We start from the raw sequence: 16323 nt of genomic DNA, 5'->3' as shown, positions 1-16323 counted from the left end.
GAGGACAGTAAGCCAGCCTTGGATAAGTAAGGAAATAGAAGATAGTATCGAATTAAAAGCTCACATGTACAAAGTCACAAAGAGTAGTGGGAGACTGGAGGATTGGGAAAACTTTAAAAAACAACAAAGAACAACTAAACAAGAAATAAAGAAAGGGAAGATAGAGTATGAAAGTAAATAAGCACAAAATATAAAAACAGATAGCAAAAGTTTTCATAAATATGTAAAGCGGAAGAGGGTGGCTAAAGTCAACATAGGTCCCTTGGAAGACGAGAAGGGGAAATTGATATTGGGTGACAAGGAAATGGCTGAGACATTGAACGACTATTTTGTGTCGGTCTTCACGGTGGAGGACATGTCTAATATGCCAAAGAATGATGTTATGGATGAAATGGGAGGTGAGGACCTCAATAAAAACACTGTCACTAAAGAGATAGTGATGAGCAAACTAGAGGGCCTGAAGGTAGAAAAGTCCCCTGTTCCTGATGGGATGCATCCCAGGGTGCTGAGGGAATTGGCAGAGGTTATAGCAGATGCGTTGGTAATCATTTTCCAAAATTCTCTAGACTCTGGACAGGTCCCAGCGGATTGGAAGACAGCAAATGTCACGCCACCTTTTTTAAAAGGATGTAGGCGAAACACAGGCAACTATAGGCCAATTAGCTGAACACTTGTAGTCGGGAAAATGCTTGAAGCTGTCATTAAGGAAGTAATAGCAAAACATTTAGAAAAGAGTAGTTCCATTAGACAGACACATGGATTCAGAAAGAGCAGGTCCTGTTTGACAGACTTACTGGAGTTCTCTGAGGACATAATGAGTGCAGTGGATAGAGGGGATCAGGTGGATGTCGTATACTTGGATTTCCAGAAGGTTTTCGATAAGGTGCCACACAAGAGACTTATAAATAAGATACGGATGCATGGAGTTGGAGGAAGTGTATTGGCATGGATAGTGGATTGGTTAACCAACAGAAGGCAGAGAGTTGGTATAAATGGGTGTTTCTCCAGTTGGTAGTCAGTGGTGAGCGAGGTGCTGCAGGAGTCAGTGCTAGGCCTGCAGCTGGTTACCATTTACATTGATAATTTGGAAGAGGGGACTGAGCGTAGCCTAGCAAAGTTTGCTGATGGCACTAAACTGAGTGGAAAAGCAAATTGTACAGAGGATGTGGAGAGGGATATAGATAGATTAAGTGAATGGGCCAAGGTCTGGCAGATGGAGTACAACGTTGGTAAATGTGAGATCATCCACTTTGAAAGGAATAATAGAAGAGCAGATTATTATTTAAATGGTGAAAGATTGCAGCATGTTGTTGTGCAGAGGAACTTGGGAGTGCTTGTTCATGAATCGCAAAAGTTGGCTTGCAATACAACAGGTTATTAAGAATGTTAGCCTTCATTGCTAGAGGGATTGAATTTAAGAGCAGGGTGGTCATGCTGAAACTATACAAGGTACTGGTGAGGCCGCACCTGGAGTACTGTGTGCAGTTCTGGTCTCCATACTTGAGGAAGGATATACTGACTTTGGAGGCAATGCAGTGGAGGTTCACCAGGTTGATTCCAGAGATGAAGGGGTTAACCTATAAGGAGAGATTGAGTCACCTTTGGCCTATATACTCTCTGGAATTCAGAAGAATGAGAGAGGATTTTATAGAAACATACAAAATTTTGAAGGGGATAGATAAAATATAGGTAGGAATGTTATTTCCATTGGTAGGTGAGACTAGAACTAGAGGACATTGCCTCAAGATTCAGGGGAGAAGATTTAGGATGGAGATGAGGAGAAACTGTTTTTCCCAGAGGGTGGTGAATCTGTGGAATTCTCTGCCCAGGGAAGCAGTTGAGGCTTCTTCAGTCAATATACTTAAGATACAGTTAGATAGATTTTTACATAGGGGAATTAAGGGTTATGGGGAAAAGGCAGGTAGATGGAGCTGAGTTTATGGACAGATTAGCCATGATCTTATTGAATGGCGGGGCAGTAGCCGGAAAGCCTACTCCTGCTCCTATTTCTTATGTTCTTATGTTTCCACTAGCTTTGACTTCCTTGTATGCCCTCTCTTTTGCTTTTACTTTGGCTCTGACTTCACTTGTCAGCTACAGTAGTGTCCTTCTTGCATTTGAAAATTTCTTCTAATTTGGAAGGTATCTGCCTTGCACTTCCCTCATTTTTCACAGAAACTCCAGTCATTGCTACTCTGTTGTCCTTCCTGCTAGTGTCCCTTTCCAGTCAGTTTTGGCCAGTTCCCCTCTCTATGCCATTGTAATTTCTGTTATTCCACTGAAATACCGACACATTGGAATTTAGCTTCTCCTTCTCTAATTTCAAAGTGAACTCGATCATATTGTGATCACTGTTCCCTAAGGGTTCCTTAATCTTAAACTCTCTTATCACCTCCGGATCATTGCCCAACACCCAATCCAGCACAGCCGATCCCCTTGTGGGCTCAACAACAAGCTGTTCTGAAAAGCCATCCCTTAGACATTCTACGAATTCTCTCTCTTGAGGTCCTGTACTGACCTAGTTTTCCCAATCCCTTTTCATGTTAAAATCCCCAATGATTATCATGAAATTGCCCTTCTGACATGCCTTTTCTATCTCCTGCTGTAATTTGTAATCCTCGTACCGACTGCTGTTTGGAGGCCTGTTTACAACTGTCCTTTTACCCTTGCCATTTCTTTACTCAACCCATAGAGACTCTACACCTTCCGATCTTATGTCATCCCTTTCTAATGATTTTATATTTTTTATACACAGAACCACACCACGCCCTCTGCCTACTAACCTGTCTTTCCAATACACCATATATTCTTGGGCATTCAGCTCCCAATGGCAGACATCCTTCAGCCAAGTTTCAGAGATGGCCACATCTCTGTACTGAGTTTCAAGATCATCCATTTTATTTCTTATGCTGCATACATTCAAATATAACACTTTCAGTCCAGTATTTGTTGCTTTCTGTTGTAAATCATCCCACTGGTTGTGTTTATGCCTCATCTCCTGCCTGTCCTTTCTATCATCTCTGGTGCACACTATCTTTGATTTATTTATGTTTTCCCCTTCCTCAGCCCTATCATTCCGGTTCCCATCCCCATGCCAAATTAGTTTAAACCCTCCCAAACAGCTCTTTTAAACCTGGCTGCTAGGATATCAGATCCCTTTGGTTTCAGGTGTAACCAGTCCTTTTTATACAGGTCGTACCTCCCCCAGAAGAGACCCCAATGATCCAGGGACCCGAAGCCCTGCCCCCTACACCAGTCTCTCAGCCACGCATTAATATGCCTGATCATGCTATTCTTGCGCTCGTTAGCACATGGCACAGGCAGCAATCCTGAGATTACTCTCCTGGAAGTCCTGCTTTTCAGCTTCCTACCCAACTCCCTGAATTCTCTCTTCAGGACCTCCTCCCTTTTTCTACCTATGTCATTGGTACCAATGTGTACCAAGACTTATGGCTGTTCAACGCACACGCACAACACACTGGAGGAACTCAGCAGATCAGGCAGCATCCGTGGAAACGAACAGTCAACGTTTCGGGCCGAGTCCCTTCATCAGGATTGTTCATAGCTATTCACCCTCTCCCTTCAGAATACTCTGCACCTGATCTGAAACATCCCGTACCCTGGCACCTGGGAAGCAACACACCATGCGGGTATCTCTTTCAGCTGACAGAGCCTCCTGTCTGTTCCCCTCACTATGGAATTCCCTATGACTACCACATTCCTCATCTTCTTCTCTCCCTTCTGCACCACGGAACCAGGCTCAGTGCCAGAGACCTGATTGCGATGGTCGACTTCTGTCAGTTCATCCCCTCAAAGCATCCAAAATGAGATAACCATTACTGAGGGGGATGGCCACAGGGGTGCTCTTCCTTTCCCCGACAGTCAACCCATTTGTCTAATTCCTGCAGTTTCGGGTGACCAACTCCCTGTAGCTCCTATCTATCTCCTGCTCACTTTCCCTAATAAGCTGTAGGTCATCAAGCTGCAGCTCCAGATCCTGAACATGGTCTCGGTGCATCTGGTGCAGATGTGGCCATCTGTGAGACTGATAGATTCCTAGGATACCCACATCTGACACCCAGAGTAAAGTACTAACCCTACAGACATGCTGTCTATTCTTCCAGAAAAGAAAATGCAAGGAAAAAAACATAGTCCACCTACCCATTTGCCTCGCCAAAGCCCGAATGAGCCAAAGCCCTACCACTCTGACTCAGACCACTCTGTCAATGACCACTCTGCTGGGCAGTGTCTTCCTTTTATCCTTTTAAAGAAAAGTTATGAAAGGTTCAATAAACTAGGTACTGTTAGAACTCTAGAAAATTACAAGGCTGCCAGGAAGGAGCTCAAGAATGAAATTAGGAGAGCTAAAGGGGCCACGAGGCGGCCTTGGTGAGCAGGATTAAGGAAAATCCCAAGGCATTCAAAAAGTTATGTGAAGAGCAAGAGGATGAGCATGTGAGAATAGGACCAATCAGTAATGATAGTGGAATCATGTGCATGGAGCTGGAGGACTTAGCAGAGGTACTTAATGAATACTTTGCTTCAGTATTCACCATTGAAAAGGACCTTGGCAATTGTGGCAATGACCTACAGTGGACTGAAATGATTGAATGTATAGACATTAAGAAAGAGGATGTGCTGGAGCTTTTGAAAGGTTTTAAGTTAAATAAGTCACTGGGACCAGACGAGCTATACCTCAAGCTACTGTGGGAAGTGAGGGACGAGATTACTGAGTAGCTGGCAATGATCTTTGCATCATCAATACAAACGGGAGAAGTACCAGATGATTGGAAGGGTACAAGTGTTGTTCCCTTGTTCAAGAAAGGGAGTAGAAATAGCATAGGAAATTATAGACCAGTGAGTCTTACTTCAGTGGTGGGCAAGTTGTTGGAGAAGATCCTAAGAAGTGGGATTTATGAGCATTGGAGAGACATAATCTGATTAGGAATAATCAGCATGGCTTTGTCAAAGGCAGGTCATGTCTTAGGAGCCTGATTGAATTCTTTGAGGCTATAACAAAACACATTGATGAAGGTAGAGCAGTGGACATAGTATATATGGATTTCAGTAAGGCATTTAATAAGGTTCTCCATGCAAGGCTCATTCTGAAAGTAAGGAGGCACAGGATCTAAGGAGACCTTGCTTCGTGGACCCAGAATTGACTTACTCACAGAAAGCAAAAGGTGATTGTTAATTCTGCACAGAGGTTCATATTCTGCACAAAGGTCAGTGACCAGTGGTTTTCCACAGGGATCTTTTCTGGGAGCCCTCCTCTTTGTGATTTTTATAAATGACCAGGATAAGAGAGTCTTGTACAATTTTAACATTACATCCCAAATTGTACAAGGCATTGGTGAGGCCAAATTTGGAGTATTGTGTACAGTTCTGGTCACCAAATTATAGGAAAGATGTCAACAAAATAGAGAGAGTACAGAGGAGATTTACTAGAATGTTACCTGGGTTTCAGCACCCAAGTTACAGAGAAAGGTTGAACAAGTTAGGTCTTTATTCTTTGGAGCATAGAAGGTTGAGGGGGGGACTTGATAGAGGTATTTAAAATTATGAGGGGGATAGATAGAGTTGACGTGGATAGGCTTTTTCCATTGAGAGTAGGGGAGATTCAAACAAGAGGACATGAGTTGAGAGTTAAGGGACAAAAGTTTAGGGGTAACACGAGGGGGAACTTCTTTACTCAGGGAGTGGTAGCTGTGTGGAACGAGCTTCCAGTAGAAGTGGTAGAGGCAGGTTCGATTTTGTCATTTAAAAAAAATTGAATAGGTATATGGACAGGAAAGGAATGGAGGGTTATGGGCTGAGTGCAGGTCGGTGGGACTAGGTGAGAGTAAGCGTTCGGCACAGACTAGAAGGGCTGAGATGGCCTGTTTCCGTGCTGTAATTGTTATATGGTTATAAGAGAGTCGAAGGGTTGCTAGTAAGTTTGCTGATGACACAAAAGGTGGGGGTGTTGTGGATAATGTGGAGGGTTGTCAGAAGCTACAGCGGGACATCGATAGGATGCAGAACTGGGCTGAGAAGTGTCAGATGGAGTTCAACCCAGATAAGTGTGAAGTAGTTCATTACAGTAGGTCAAATTTGAAGACAAAATATAATATTAATGGTAAGACTCTTAGCAGTGGAGGATCAGCAAGATCTTGGGACCTGTGTCCATAGGACACTCAAAACTGCTGTGCAGGTTGACAGTATTGTTAAGAAGGCATATGGTGTGATGGCCTTCATCAACAGTGGGATTGAGTTCAAGAGCCATGAGGTAATGTCACAGCTTATAAAACCTGTACTGTGGAGTACTGTGTTCAGTTCTGGTCACCTCACTATAGGAAGGATGAGGAGATTTATAAAGATGTTGTCTGGATTGGAGAGGATGTCTTATGAGAATAGGTTGAGTGAACTTGGCCTTTTCTCTTTGGAGCGACGGAGGATGAGAGGTGAACTGATAGACGTGTATGAGATGATGAAAGGCATTGATCGTGTGGATAGCCAGAGGCTTTTTCCCAGGGTTGAAGTGGCTAACATGAGGGGGGCATAGTTTTAAGGTGCTTGGAAGTAGGTACAAGGGGGATGTCAGAGTTAAGTTTTTCACAAAGAGAGTGGTGGGTGTGTGGAATGCAGTGCCAGCAACGGTGGTAGATGTAGATACAATAGAGTCTTTTAAGAGACTCTTAGATAGGTACATGGAGCTTAGAAAAATAGAGGGCTATGCGGGAGGGAAATTCTAAGCAGTTTCTAGAGTAGATTACACAGTCGGCACAATATTATGGGCCGAAAGACCTGTAATGTGCTGTAGATTTCTATGTTCTAAGATGTTGCTCCTCCACCCTGCTGGTGGCCCTGGACCAACATGTCGGAACAGGAATGGGAATCAGAAAGAAAATGTTTGGCAGCAGAAAACCGCATCCTGGGAACAGATGCACAAAGGTGAAGGAACTGAGAAAAGGGAATAGCATTTTTACAGGAAACCAGGTGGGATGAGGTATATTCAAGATAAACATGGGAATCAGTAGGTTTATAAAAAATGTTGATTGATAGTTTGTCTCCAGTGGTAAAGACAGAGAGATCAAGAAAGTGGACAGAGGTGTCAGAAATTAGATACATAAGATAGCTTATATCAAGTACATAGATCAATTGTACATTCATAAAGTGTCTCTAGGTACATGATGCAAATGATAAAGTAGAGGTGGGGGTAGGTCAGTGGGTAGAGGTATTGATCAGCCTTACTGTTTGGGGAAAGTAACTGTTTTTGGATCTGGTGGTCCTGACATGGATGCTACATAGCCTTCTCCCTCATGGGAGTGGGACATATAGGTCATGAGCAGGGTGAGTGGGACCCTTCATGATGATACTAGCCCTTTTCTGTGACATTTCTGTATATATCCTTGATAGCAGGTAGGCTGATGCTGTGATGTATTAGACCGTTTTGACTGCTATTGTTGAGACTTCCTGTCCACTGCAGAGTAGTTTCCATACTATGCATCATGCACTGACAGAGACAAAGGGCCGAACTCTATAACTCTATATACATCCTTGATGTTGGTTAGGCTGATGCCAATGATGTGTTGAGCAGTTTTGACTTCCCGTCGCAGAGCCTTCCTGTCTACTGCAGTGCAATTTCTGTACTATGCAGAAATGCAGCTTGTTAGGATGCATTGGGCAGTTTTGACTACCCATTGCAGTGCCTTTCTGTCAAGACTCCAGAGACACCAACCCAACCTGAATCAGAAATAGAATCAAGCTTAATATCACTGGCATATATGTTTACCCTGTCAGGAACATGTTGGTTTTCAACTCTGAATATTTCTCCAACTGAACAGACTTGCCTCAGAGGAGATGCTCCCAGTTTACCTTTGGCTGGTGTCCCTTTATGTTGATGAAATTATGAGATCTTCATTGTAACTCCAGCCCTGCTCTTGTCCAGAACAACTTTAAAGTAAATGCAGTTACAGTCACTATTGGCAAAATGATCTGTACTGAGATTCTTTTCATCTGACCAGTCCTCATCCCATTAATGCTCCATCTCTCAATTGTCTACTTGCACACTATTGCAAGAAGCTTTGTTCCTGGCCACACCTCAAAAATTACACTCAGAATCTTTAAAGTTAAAGCAATCCTAGTTCATATCTGAAAGTCTTATGAAGGGTGACCTGTGTTTAATACATTATCTGTTCCTATGACTCCAGTTGATGCTTGGGAGCTCTAATACCACCAAGCAAAGTGACACCACCATTTTTGTTTCTAATCTTCACCCATGTCTTTAAGTAGATGGAATGGTATGGAGGGATTTGAAGGATGTGTTACTGAGGCAGGGAGGTAGATCACTGAAGGAGAGATGTGGAGGGAAGTAGGTCATTGAGGGATGGATGTGGAGGGAGGTAGGTCTTTGAGGAAGGAATGTGGGGGAAGGTCACTGAGGGAGGAGTATCAAGGGAGGTAAGTCACTGAGGGAGGGACGTGGAGTAGGTTAGGTCAGTGAAGGAGGGATGTGGAGGGAGGTAGATCACTGAGAGGAATGGGCAGGGAATTAGGTCACAGAGGGAGGGATGTGCAAGTAGGAAGGTCATTAAAGAAGGTATGTAGCAGAAGAGAGGTGTTCACTGTTGGATTGATGTGAACGGAAGTAGGTCATTGAGGGAGGAATGCAGAGGGAGTTAGGTCATTCGGGGAGAGATGCTGAGAGAAGTAGTTCATTGACAGAGGGATGTGCAGGGAGTTTGGTCATTGAGGTAGTTAGGTAGACGGAGGTTGGTCACTGAGGGAGGGATGTGAAGAGAGGTAGTTCATTGGAGTTGGAATGCGGAGGGAGTTATGTCATTGTGGAGGGAGGGAGGTCACTGATGGAGGGATGTTGAGAGAGGTAGATGACTATGGGGAATGTAGAGGGAAGTTAGTCATTTAGGAGGACTGGCGGAAAGCAGGTAATTGAGACAGGAATGTGGAGGGATGTAGATCACTAAGGAGGGATATAAAAGGAAGTAGGTCATTGAGGGAGAGATGTGGAGGGAGGTGTTTCAGTGAAATGCAGGTGAAGGGGGTAATTGAAGGAGTGATGTGGAGTGAGATAGGTCATTGAGAGAGGGATATGGATGGAGGAAAGTCATTGAGGGAAGAATGTGGAGGGAGAAAGGTCACTGAGGGAGATATGTGGAGGGAGTTAGGTCACTGAGGGATGTGTAGTGAGAGAAGTCACTGAGGGAGACATGTGAAGGTAGGTCTGTGAAGGAGGTAGGTCATTGAGGGAGGGATGTGAAGGAAGGTAAGTCATTAAGAGATTGATGTGGAGGGAGGTAGGTCATTGAAGGAGGGATGTGGAGGGAGGTATGTCACTGAGGGGGAGATGTGGAAGGCATGTCACTGGGGAAGTGAAGGGTTGTGTGGAAGAGGAAGATGACCAGGATCCCTCTGAACTGACATCTTGGTCATGATCTCACTGAGTGGTGATGAGTTGAGTGCCTGTACTTAGTTTTCTTTCCAGTTTCTGCCCACCCTGGTGTTCAGTGAAGGGACAAAGGCACCTCACAACCATCCACCCCTACTATGGGTCAGACTCAGTCTGGAGCTTGTGTCCTAGTGAGGACTGGGAGGGGAAGGGATGGTCGTACATTTTTTTTTTGCAAAACTACAAAGGTTTATTTGCATAAAATACAAACACCTAGTATTTGCAATACAGTGAGCAAATTCAAATCAAAATATGACCCATTAATGCATCCCCAGAAGAGGGGAAGGAGTTGGCCCAGGCACTCCTTTGTGCCAGGGTAGTGAGCTAGTTACCAGTTGACTCTCAGATCAGATCCCAGCTCACAACAGAGCAGGACTGTGAACTGTCTCATGCAGTGAACAGCTTCAGTGTTGCAGTAGACTACATTCTTACACGTAACCACTGGACACCAATCTGGACCCAATGTGTGAACAGTGTTGGGTGAGGCTCCACCACTGTGTCTGGTTAGGAGCTAACAGGAATGTGTTCCTTTCTCTTGCAGAGTGAGCCAGGGCTGTGTGTCCTCATACCGGGAGATCCAGAGAGGCAGCACATGGCAGAGTGCGATCAGTATGAGGCCATCCCGTACCACATCAACGTGGTTGACCATGTGGTGAGAACATTGGCCATACTCTCCATGCACTTAGCTTTTGACATTGGTTCCCAGTGGAGGTGGTTCAGTAGGAAGGGGGAGGTAGAGTGGGATGGAGAGTTCGGGGGTGGGGGGGGTGAAAGGCTCCCACCAAAACCATGGACAGCAGTAGGAAGGAAATGGAGAGACTGCAGAGCTGCAGAATTACATAGCAGATCCCTGATGCATCAGAGACAGGAACAAGAGTCCGAAAGTGCATGGAGGGGTGGGGGGGAAGGAGAATCAGGGGAGAGATCTGGGAAATGAGGTGAGGTGCAGAGAGGGTGAGGAGAGTGAGAGATAGAGAGGATAGGGAGGGGCTGGTAGCATTGAGGAAACAGATAAGCTGCAGAAGGACTTAGACTCATTAAGAGTATGGGCAAGGATGTGGCAAATGAAATACAATGTTGGAAAATGCATGATCATACACTTTGGTAGTAGAAATAAATGTCTAAATAGGGAGAAAATCCAAGTCTGAGATGCAAAGTAATTTGGGACTCCTTGTGCAATCTTACAGGTAGAGTCACTGATGAGGAAGGCAAAAGCAATGTTAGCATTCATTTCAAGAGGTCTAGAATATAAGAGCAAGGATGTGATGCTGAGGCTTTATAAGGCACTGGTGAGGCCTCACCTTGAGTATTGTGAACAGTTTCAGGCTCTTCGTCTAAGAAAAGATGTGCTGGCATTGGAGAGAGTTCAGAGGAAGTTCACAAGGATGAATCCAGGAATGAAAGTGTTATCATATGAGGAAGGTTTGTTAGCTTTGGGTCTGAACTTGCTGCACTTCAGAAGGATAAGGGGGGATCTCACTGAACCCTTTCGAATGTTGGAAGGCCTAGACAGAGCAGATGTGGAAAGGATGTTTCCCATGTGGAGGAGTCTAGGACAAGAAGGCACAGCCTCAGACAGAGGAACATCCATTTAAAACAGAGCTGTAGAGAAATCTTTTTAGCCAGAGGATGGTGAAATTGTGGAATTTATTACCACAGGCAGCTGTGGAGGCCAGGTCATTGGGTGTATTGATAAGTTTTTGATTGGACATGGCATCAAAGGTTACAGGGAGAAGGCTGGGGAGTAGGGCTGAGGAGGTGAAACAAAAGAATCAGCCATGATTGAATAGTGGAGCAGAATCGAGGGGCCAAATGGACTAATTCAGCTCATATGTCTTACTGTCTTATCAGATGGGAAAGTGACATACAGAGAGTGTGGAAAGGACAGTCCGATGGGTAGAGATGGTGAGAAGCACTGGGGAGCAGAGAGTGATTGGTAGAAAGGGTGGGGAGGAGAGAGTGAGGTGAAGAAAGGGTATGAAGAGTGTCTGAGGGATAGATAGGGTGTGGAGAGGTGGGGAGGGGAGAGTGAGGGGGAGTAAGGCTGGGGGAGAGTGAGGGTGGAGAGGGGAAACTGAGAGGAAGAATAGGAGGAAAGGGGTAAGTGATGGTTAGAAAGGGTGGAGAGAGGTCCATGGACAAGAGTCAGAGATCGAGAGGGTGGGGAGGATAGACTGAGGGATCAAGAGGGTGGGGAGGGGAGAGCAAGGGACCAAGATGGTGGGGAGGGGAGAGTCAGGAACAGAAAGTGCCTGGAGAGATGAGGAAGGAAGAGTCAGGGATGGAGATTGCCTGGAGTTCAGGGTAGTGTGAGCAGAGAGGGCGGGGGTGTGCAGGGGCGAGTGAGTGGTGGAGTCAGTGGGAAGGGACGAGGGCAGAGATAGTGTGTGGAGAGTGAGAGGTGTAGAGAGTGGGAGATGTTGGGCAGGGAGAGTGATGGGTACAGAGGGTGGATGGATAGAGTGAGGGGTAGAGAGTGTAGAGACAGGAGAATGAGAGGTACAGAGGGTGTGGAAAGGAGCATGAGAGGTAGGGAGGGTGATGAAGGCAGAGTGAGCGGTAGACAGGAGAGGTGGGGAGGAGAGCCTGTGGGTTTGAGAGTGTGTGGAGGGGAGTCTGAGGGGTATGGGAGAGGTGGGGAGGGGAGTTTGAGCATTAGAGAGGATTGGGAGAGGTGAGGAGGGGAGTGTGAGGGGTAGAGAGGGTGGAGAGATGTTGGGATGGGAGAGTAAGGGGTACGAAGTGTGCAGAGATGTGGGGAGAGGAGATTAGGGATTGAGTGTGCCTGGAGTTGTGTAAAGGGAAGAGTCAGGGACTAAGTGTGCCTGGAGAGACAAGGAACTAAGAGTCAGGGATGGAGAGTTCCTGGAGAGCAAAGGAAGGGAGAGTCAGGGGCAGACAGTGCCTGAAGAGATGAGGAAGGGAGTGCCAGGGACAGAGAGCTCCTGCAGATATGAGGAAGGGAGAGTCAGGGACAGAAAATGCCTGGAGAGACTGGAAGAGGAGAATCAGGGACGGAGAGTGACTGAACATATGTGGAAGGGAGAGTCAGGGACAGAGAGTGCCTGCAGAAACGAGGAAGGGAGAGTCGGACGGAGAGTGCCTGGAGAGACGGGAAGGGTAGTGTGAGTAGTGAAGGTGGGGGTGGGGAGGGGCGAGTGAATGGTGGTCGGTGGGAATGGGCGAGGGCAGAGATAGAGTGTGGAGTGGAGAGTGAGAGGTGTAGAGAGTGGGAGTTGTTGGCGGGGAGAGTGATGGGTACAGAGGGTGGATGGAGAGAGTGAGGGGTAGAGAGTGTGGGGACAGGAGAATGAGAGGTACAGAGTGTGAAAGGTACAGAGGGTGACAAAGGCAGATTGAGCGATAAAGAGGGTGGGGTGGGGATCCTGAGGGTTTGAGAGGGTGTGGAGGAGAGTCTGAGGGGTTGAGAAGTTTGGGAGTGGTGGGAAAGGTGTTGTGAGGGTTTGAGAGGGTAGGGAGGGGAGTATGAGGGGTAGCATGGGTTGGGAGGGGAGAGTAAGAGGTAGAGATGGGGAGTGGAGTGTGAGTGATAGAAAGGGTTGGGAGGATTGATTGAGTGATAAGAGGGCAGAGAGGCAGTCAGGATATAGAGTGATGTGAAGGGAATAGAGTTAGGGCAGAGGGAAGGGAAGTGAGGGGTGTCAAACAAGATGGGAAGAGATTTGGAGTTTGAGGATGATGTATGAGAGGCAGGGGTGAGGAAATTGTGGAGGATGAGGCCAGAGGGCTGTTGATACAGCACTGGGGAGAGACTGAGTGCAAAGACAATGCCTATTGTTTTATTCTGGCCTTTAACCTTTGCAAAATGAATGTGTTTTTTGCAGAACTCGGTGGCGAAAGAGCTGGGAGTCAAACCGCTCCCTACTGACCATACGATCGATCCCTAGCCGCAGTTAGTGGGCTGAGACTGACTGGCAGATACTGAGGAGCTGAGAAAGGCCAAAGGGACCTCTTTGCCTTTGATTGTGTAGTGATAATTCCTGCATTTGCTGCAATTTGTTTTCAGTTAGTTCAAGTCTGACCTCGGCACTTGCCCAGGCAGAAGCTTCACTTGCTGCAGGGGTGGCAGGAGGGAGCAAGTTCACAGGGTTAGCAGATGTTTTGGGGTTCATTGCTTATGTCATCCTCATGCAGTTGTGTTGTGTGTTGTGCTTTAGAATTGCAGAGAATCCCCTCTGCTCAATAAAAGGTGCTGCTTTTAACCACTACTCATTTGATCTCACTAAAGACCTGCTGGCTGAAAGAAACTCTGTGGCTCTGGATGGGCCACAATACATTTTGACCCTTCGACACGAATGATGGAACATCACAGGGAGTGGTGAACCAAAGGAATGGCACACTGTGGGAGGGGCTGTACTGAGGGAGGCTCAAACTTGCCAAATAACAGGTTTGGAATCCACCAGAAGACTTGGGAGTGTGGAGTATCACATCGGCAGCAGACTGAAATAGTTCTTTTGTCTGGGAGGATTTGTTTCAGTGAAGTTTTTCGGTCCGTGTTTCTCAGCGCTGAGTGGTGAATGCGGCTGGCAGTTTGCCAAAGTTCAAGTCTGACTTTGCCAGGAACAGGGACAGATTTATTCCAATTGTAACAACAGAAACCCCCTCCCAATCGGAGTGCCTAACCCAGAGCGGCTAAGTGAAGAGGACTTTGAACTTTGGAGCAGCGGATCAGCTGGAGAAAATGTTCATCTCTTCGTGACTTTTGCACAGATAGTGCTGAGGTTTCTTCTAACACTGCACAGATCTCCTTGCCTATCTACTCCTTCTCCCCTCACATCCCATCCAGTTTCATCTCTGAACTGTTTCTCTTTGAGTGTTTGCTGGTGTTCCACTGGGTGTAGACTGTTTGACTGTTTCCCTGCTCCCGCCCCCCCCCCCCCCCCCCCCCCAGCGGTACTGTTTGAACTCTTCAATTTGAACTGCGCCATGGCTGGGTGCAGTTCCAAGATGGCACGGCCCAAGTCCTATGCACAAACTCAGGAGCAGCAGCTCTCGAAGTGAACCACCTGCTCAAGTTACTGTGCTGTGCTTACCTCATTCGGTAGGAATGCTGCCAGAAAGGCTACAGCGGAGACTGTTGGAGGCCGTGAGGGCATTGTTACAGTAGTGGTTTTGAACAGGAAAACTTCTGTTTCATTTGAAATCACTGTGTTAAAGGTGGGGAGGGTTTTTATGCAAGTAGAGCCGGTGCTGGGCCCCGTGCAGATGGCTTATTCAGGAAGTCAGAAGGCAAAGGATCCAGGGAAGTTTGGCCAGGTGGATTCAGAATTGGCTTGCCTGCAGAAAGCAGAGGGTTGTGGTGGAGGAAGTACATCTGGATTAGGGTTGTGACAAGTGGTGTCCCACAAGGATCTGTTCTGGGACCTCTACGCTTCGTGATTTTTATTAAAGACCTGGATGTGGGAGTAGAAGGGTGGGTTGGCAAGTTTGCAGATGACACAAAGGTTGGTGGTTTTGTGGATAGTGTAGAGGATTGTCAGAGATTGCAGAGAGACATTGATAGGATGCAGAAGTGGGCTGAGAAGTGGAAGATAGAGTTCAACCCGGAGAAGTGTGAGGTGGTACACTTTGGAAGGACAAATTCCAAGGCAGAGTACAAAGTAAATGGCAAGATACTTGGTAGTGTGGAGGAGCAGAGGGATCTGGGAGTACATGTCCACAGATCCCTGAAAGTTGCCTTACAGGTAGATAGTTTAGTTAAGAAAGCTTATAGGGTGTTAGCTTTCATAAGTCGAGGGATAGTCATGAGGTAATGATGCAGCTCTATAAAACTCTGGTTAGGCCACACTTGGAGTACTGTGTCCAGTTCTTGTCGCCTCACTATAGGAAGGATGTGGAAGCATTGGAAAGGGTACAGAGGAGATTTACCAGGATGTTGTCTAGTTTAGAGAGTATGCATTATGATCAGAGATTAAGGCTTTACTCTTTGGAGAGAAGGAGGATGAGAGGAGACATGATAGAGGTGTACAAGATATTAAGAGGAATAGACGGAGTGGATAGCCAGCGCCTCTTTCCCAGGGCGCCACTGCTCAGTACAAGAGGACATGGTTTTAAGGTAAGGGTGGGAAGTTCAAGGGGGATACTAGAGAAAGGTTTTCTTTACTCAGAGTGGAATGCACTGCTTGAGACGGTGGAGGCAGATACACTAGTGAAATTTAAGAGACTATCTGACCAGTATATGCAGGAAATTAAGGTGCGGGGGGGTTATATAGGAGGCAGGGTTTAAGGGTCAGCACAACATTGTGGGCTGAATGGCCTGTACTGTGCTGTACTATTCTATGTAATACCCTCTGATGTCCACCCCCATCTCCCTGACAAGGCCTTATTCCCCTCTCTGTCCTCCATCAGCAAGGTGCGTTCAAAGATAACCCCAATACAGTACAGAGCACCTCCATGGGGTTATGAGCATCTATTCTCATTCCAGCGCCATCTGCTGATGCAACTGGAGTGGGGTGGGGATGCCAAGGGGCAGCTTCAGGTTTATTTTGAGAGGTAATATTATACCATCCCATGCCTGCATTAAAGAAACCAGCATTAAAGAAAGTTCTAAGTAAATTTATTATTAAAGTACATACTGTATATGTCAGCATATACAGCCCTGAGATTCATCTTCTTGTGGGCAAACACAGTAAATCCAAGATACACAATGGAATCAATGAAAGACCACCCCCAAACAGATGGACACATAGTCAATGTGCAAAGGACAATAAACTGCAAATACAAAAAAAAATAAATGAGCAATAAATATTGCAGACATGAGTTTTTGAAACCCCCTCTCCCATGTATTGGCATCCTTAATGAAGGAGACCTGAACTGTATACATTTGGTCTCACCAATGTCACTTATAGGTGAAG

General features: G+C 46.1%; 1 protein-coding gene across 2 annotated transcripts in view; it reads left to right on the top strand.

Annotated features, from left to right (window-relative positions):
• LOC132397457 (uncharacterized oxidoreductase YjmC-like) overlaps window positions 1-13677 on the top strand; it is a 106420-nt gene extending 92743 nt beyond the window's left edge. For both annotated transcript variants that reach the window (XM_059976278.1, XM_059976277.1), the window contains exons 10-11: window positions 9990-10100; window positions 13294-13677. In XM_059976278.1, coding sequence (XP_059832261.1) covers window positions 9990-10100; window positions 13294-13356 — 174 coding nt within the window. In that variant the 3' untranslated portion in view covers window positions 13357-13677. The remainder of the gene's footprint in view (window positions 1-9989; window positions 10101-13293) is intronic.
• The last annotated feature ends 2646 nt before the right edge of the window (window positions 13678-16323 follow it).

Source organism: Hypanus sabinus, chromosome 7, assembly GCF_030144855.1.
Source record: "Hypanus sabinus isolate sHypSab1 chromosome 7, sHypSab1.hap1, whole genome shotgun sequence".
Classification (NCBI taxonomy): domain Eukaryota; kingdom Metazoa; phylum Chordata; class Chondrichthyes; order Myliobatiformes; family Dasyatidae; genus Hypanus; species Hypanus sabinus.
Note: the sequence above shows the minus strand (reverse complement) of the source record. Positions and strands in the feature narration are given on the sequence as shown.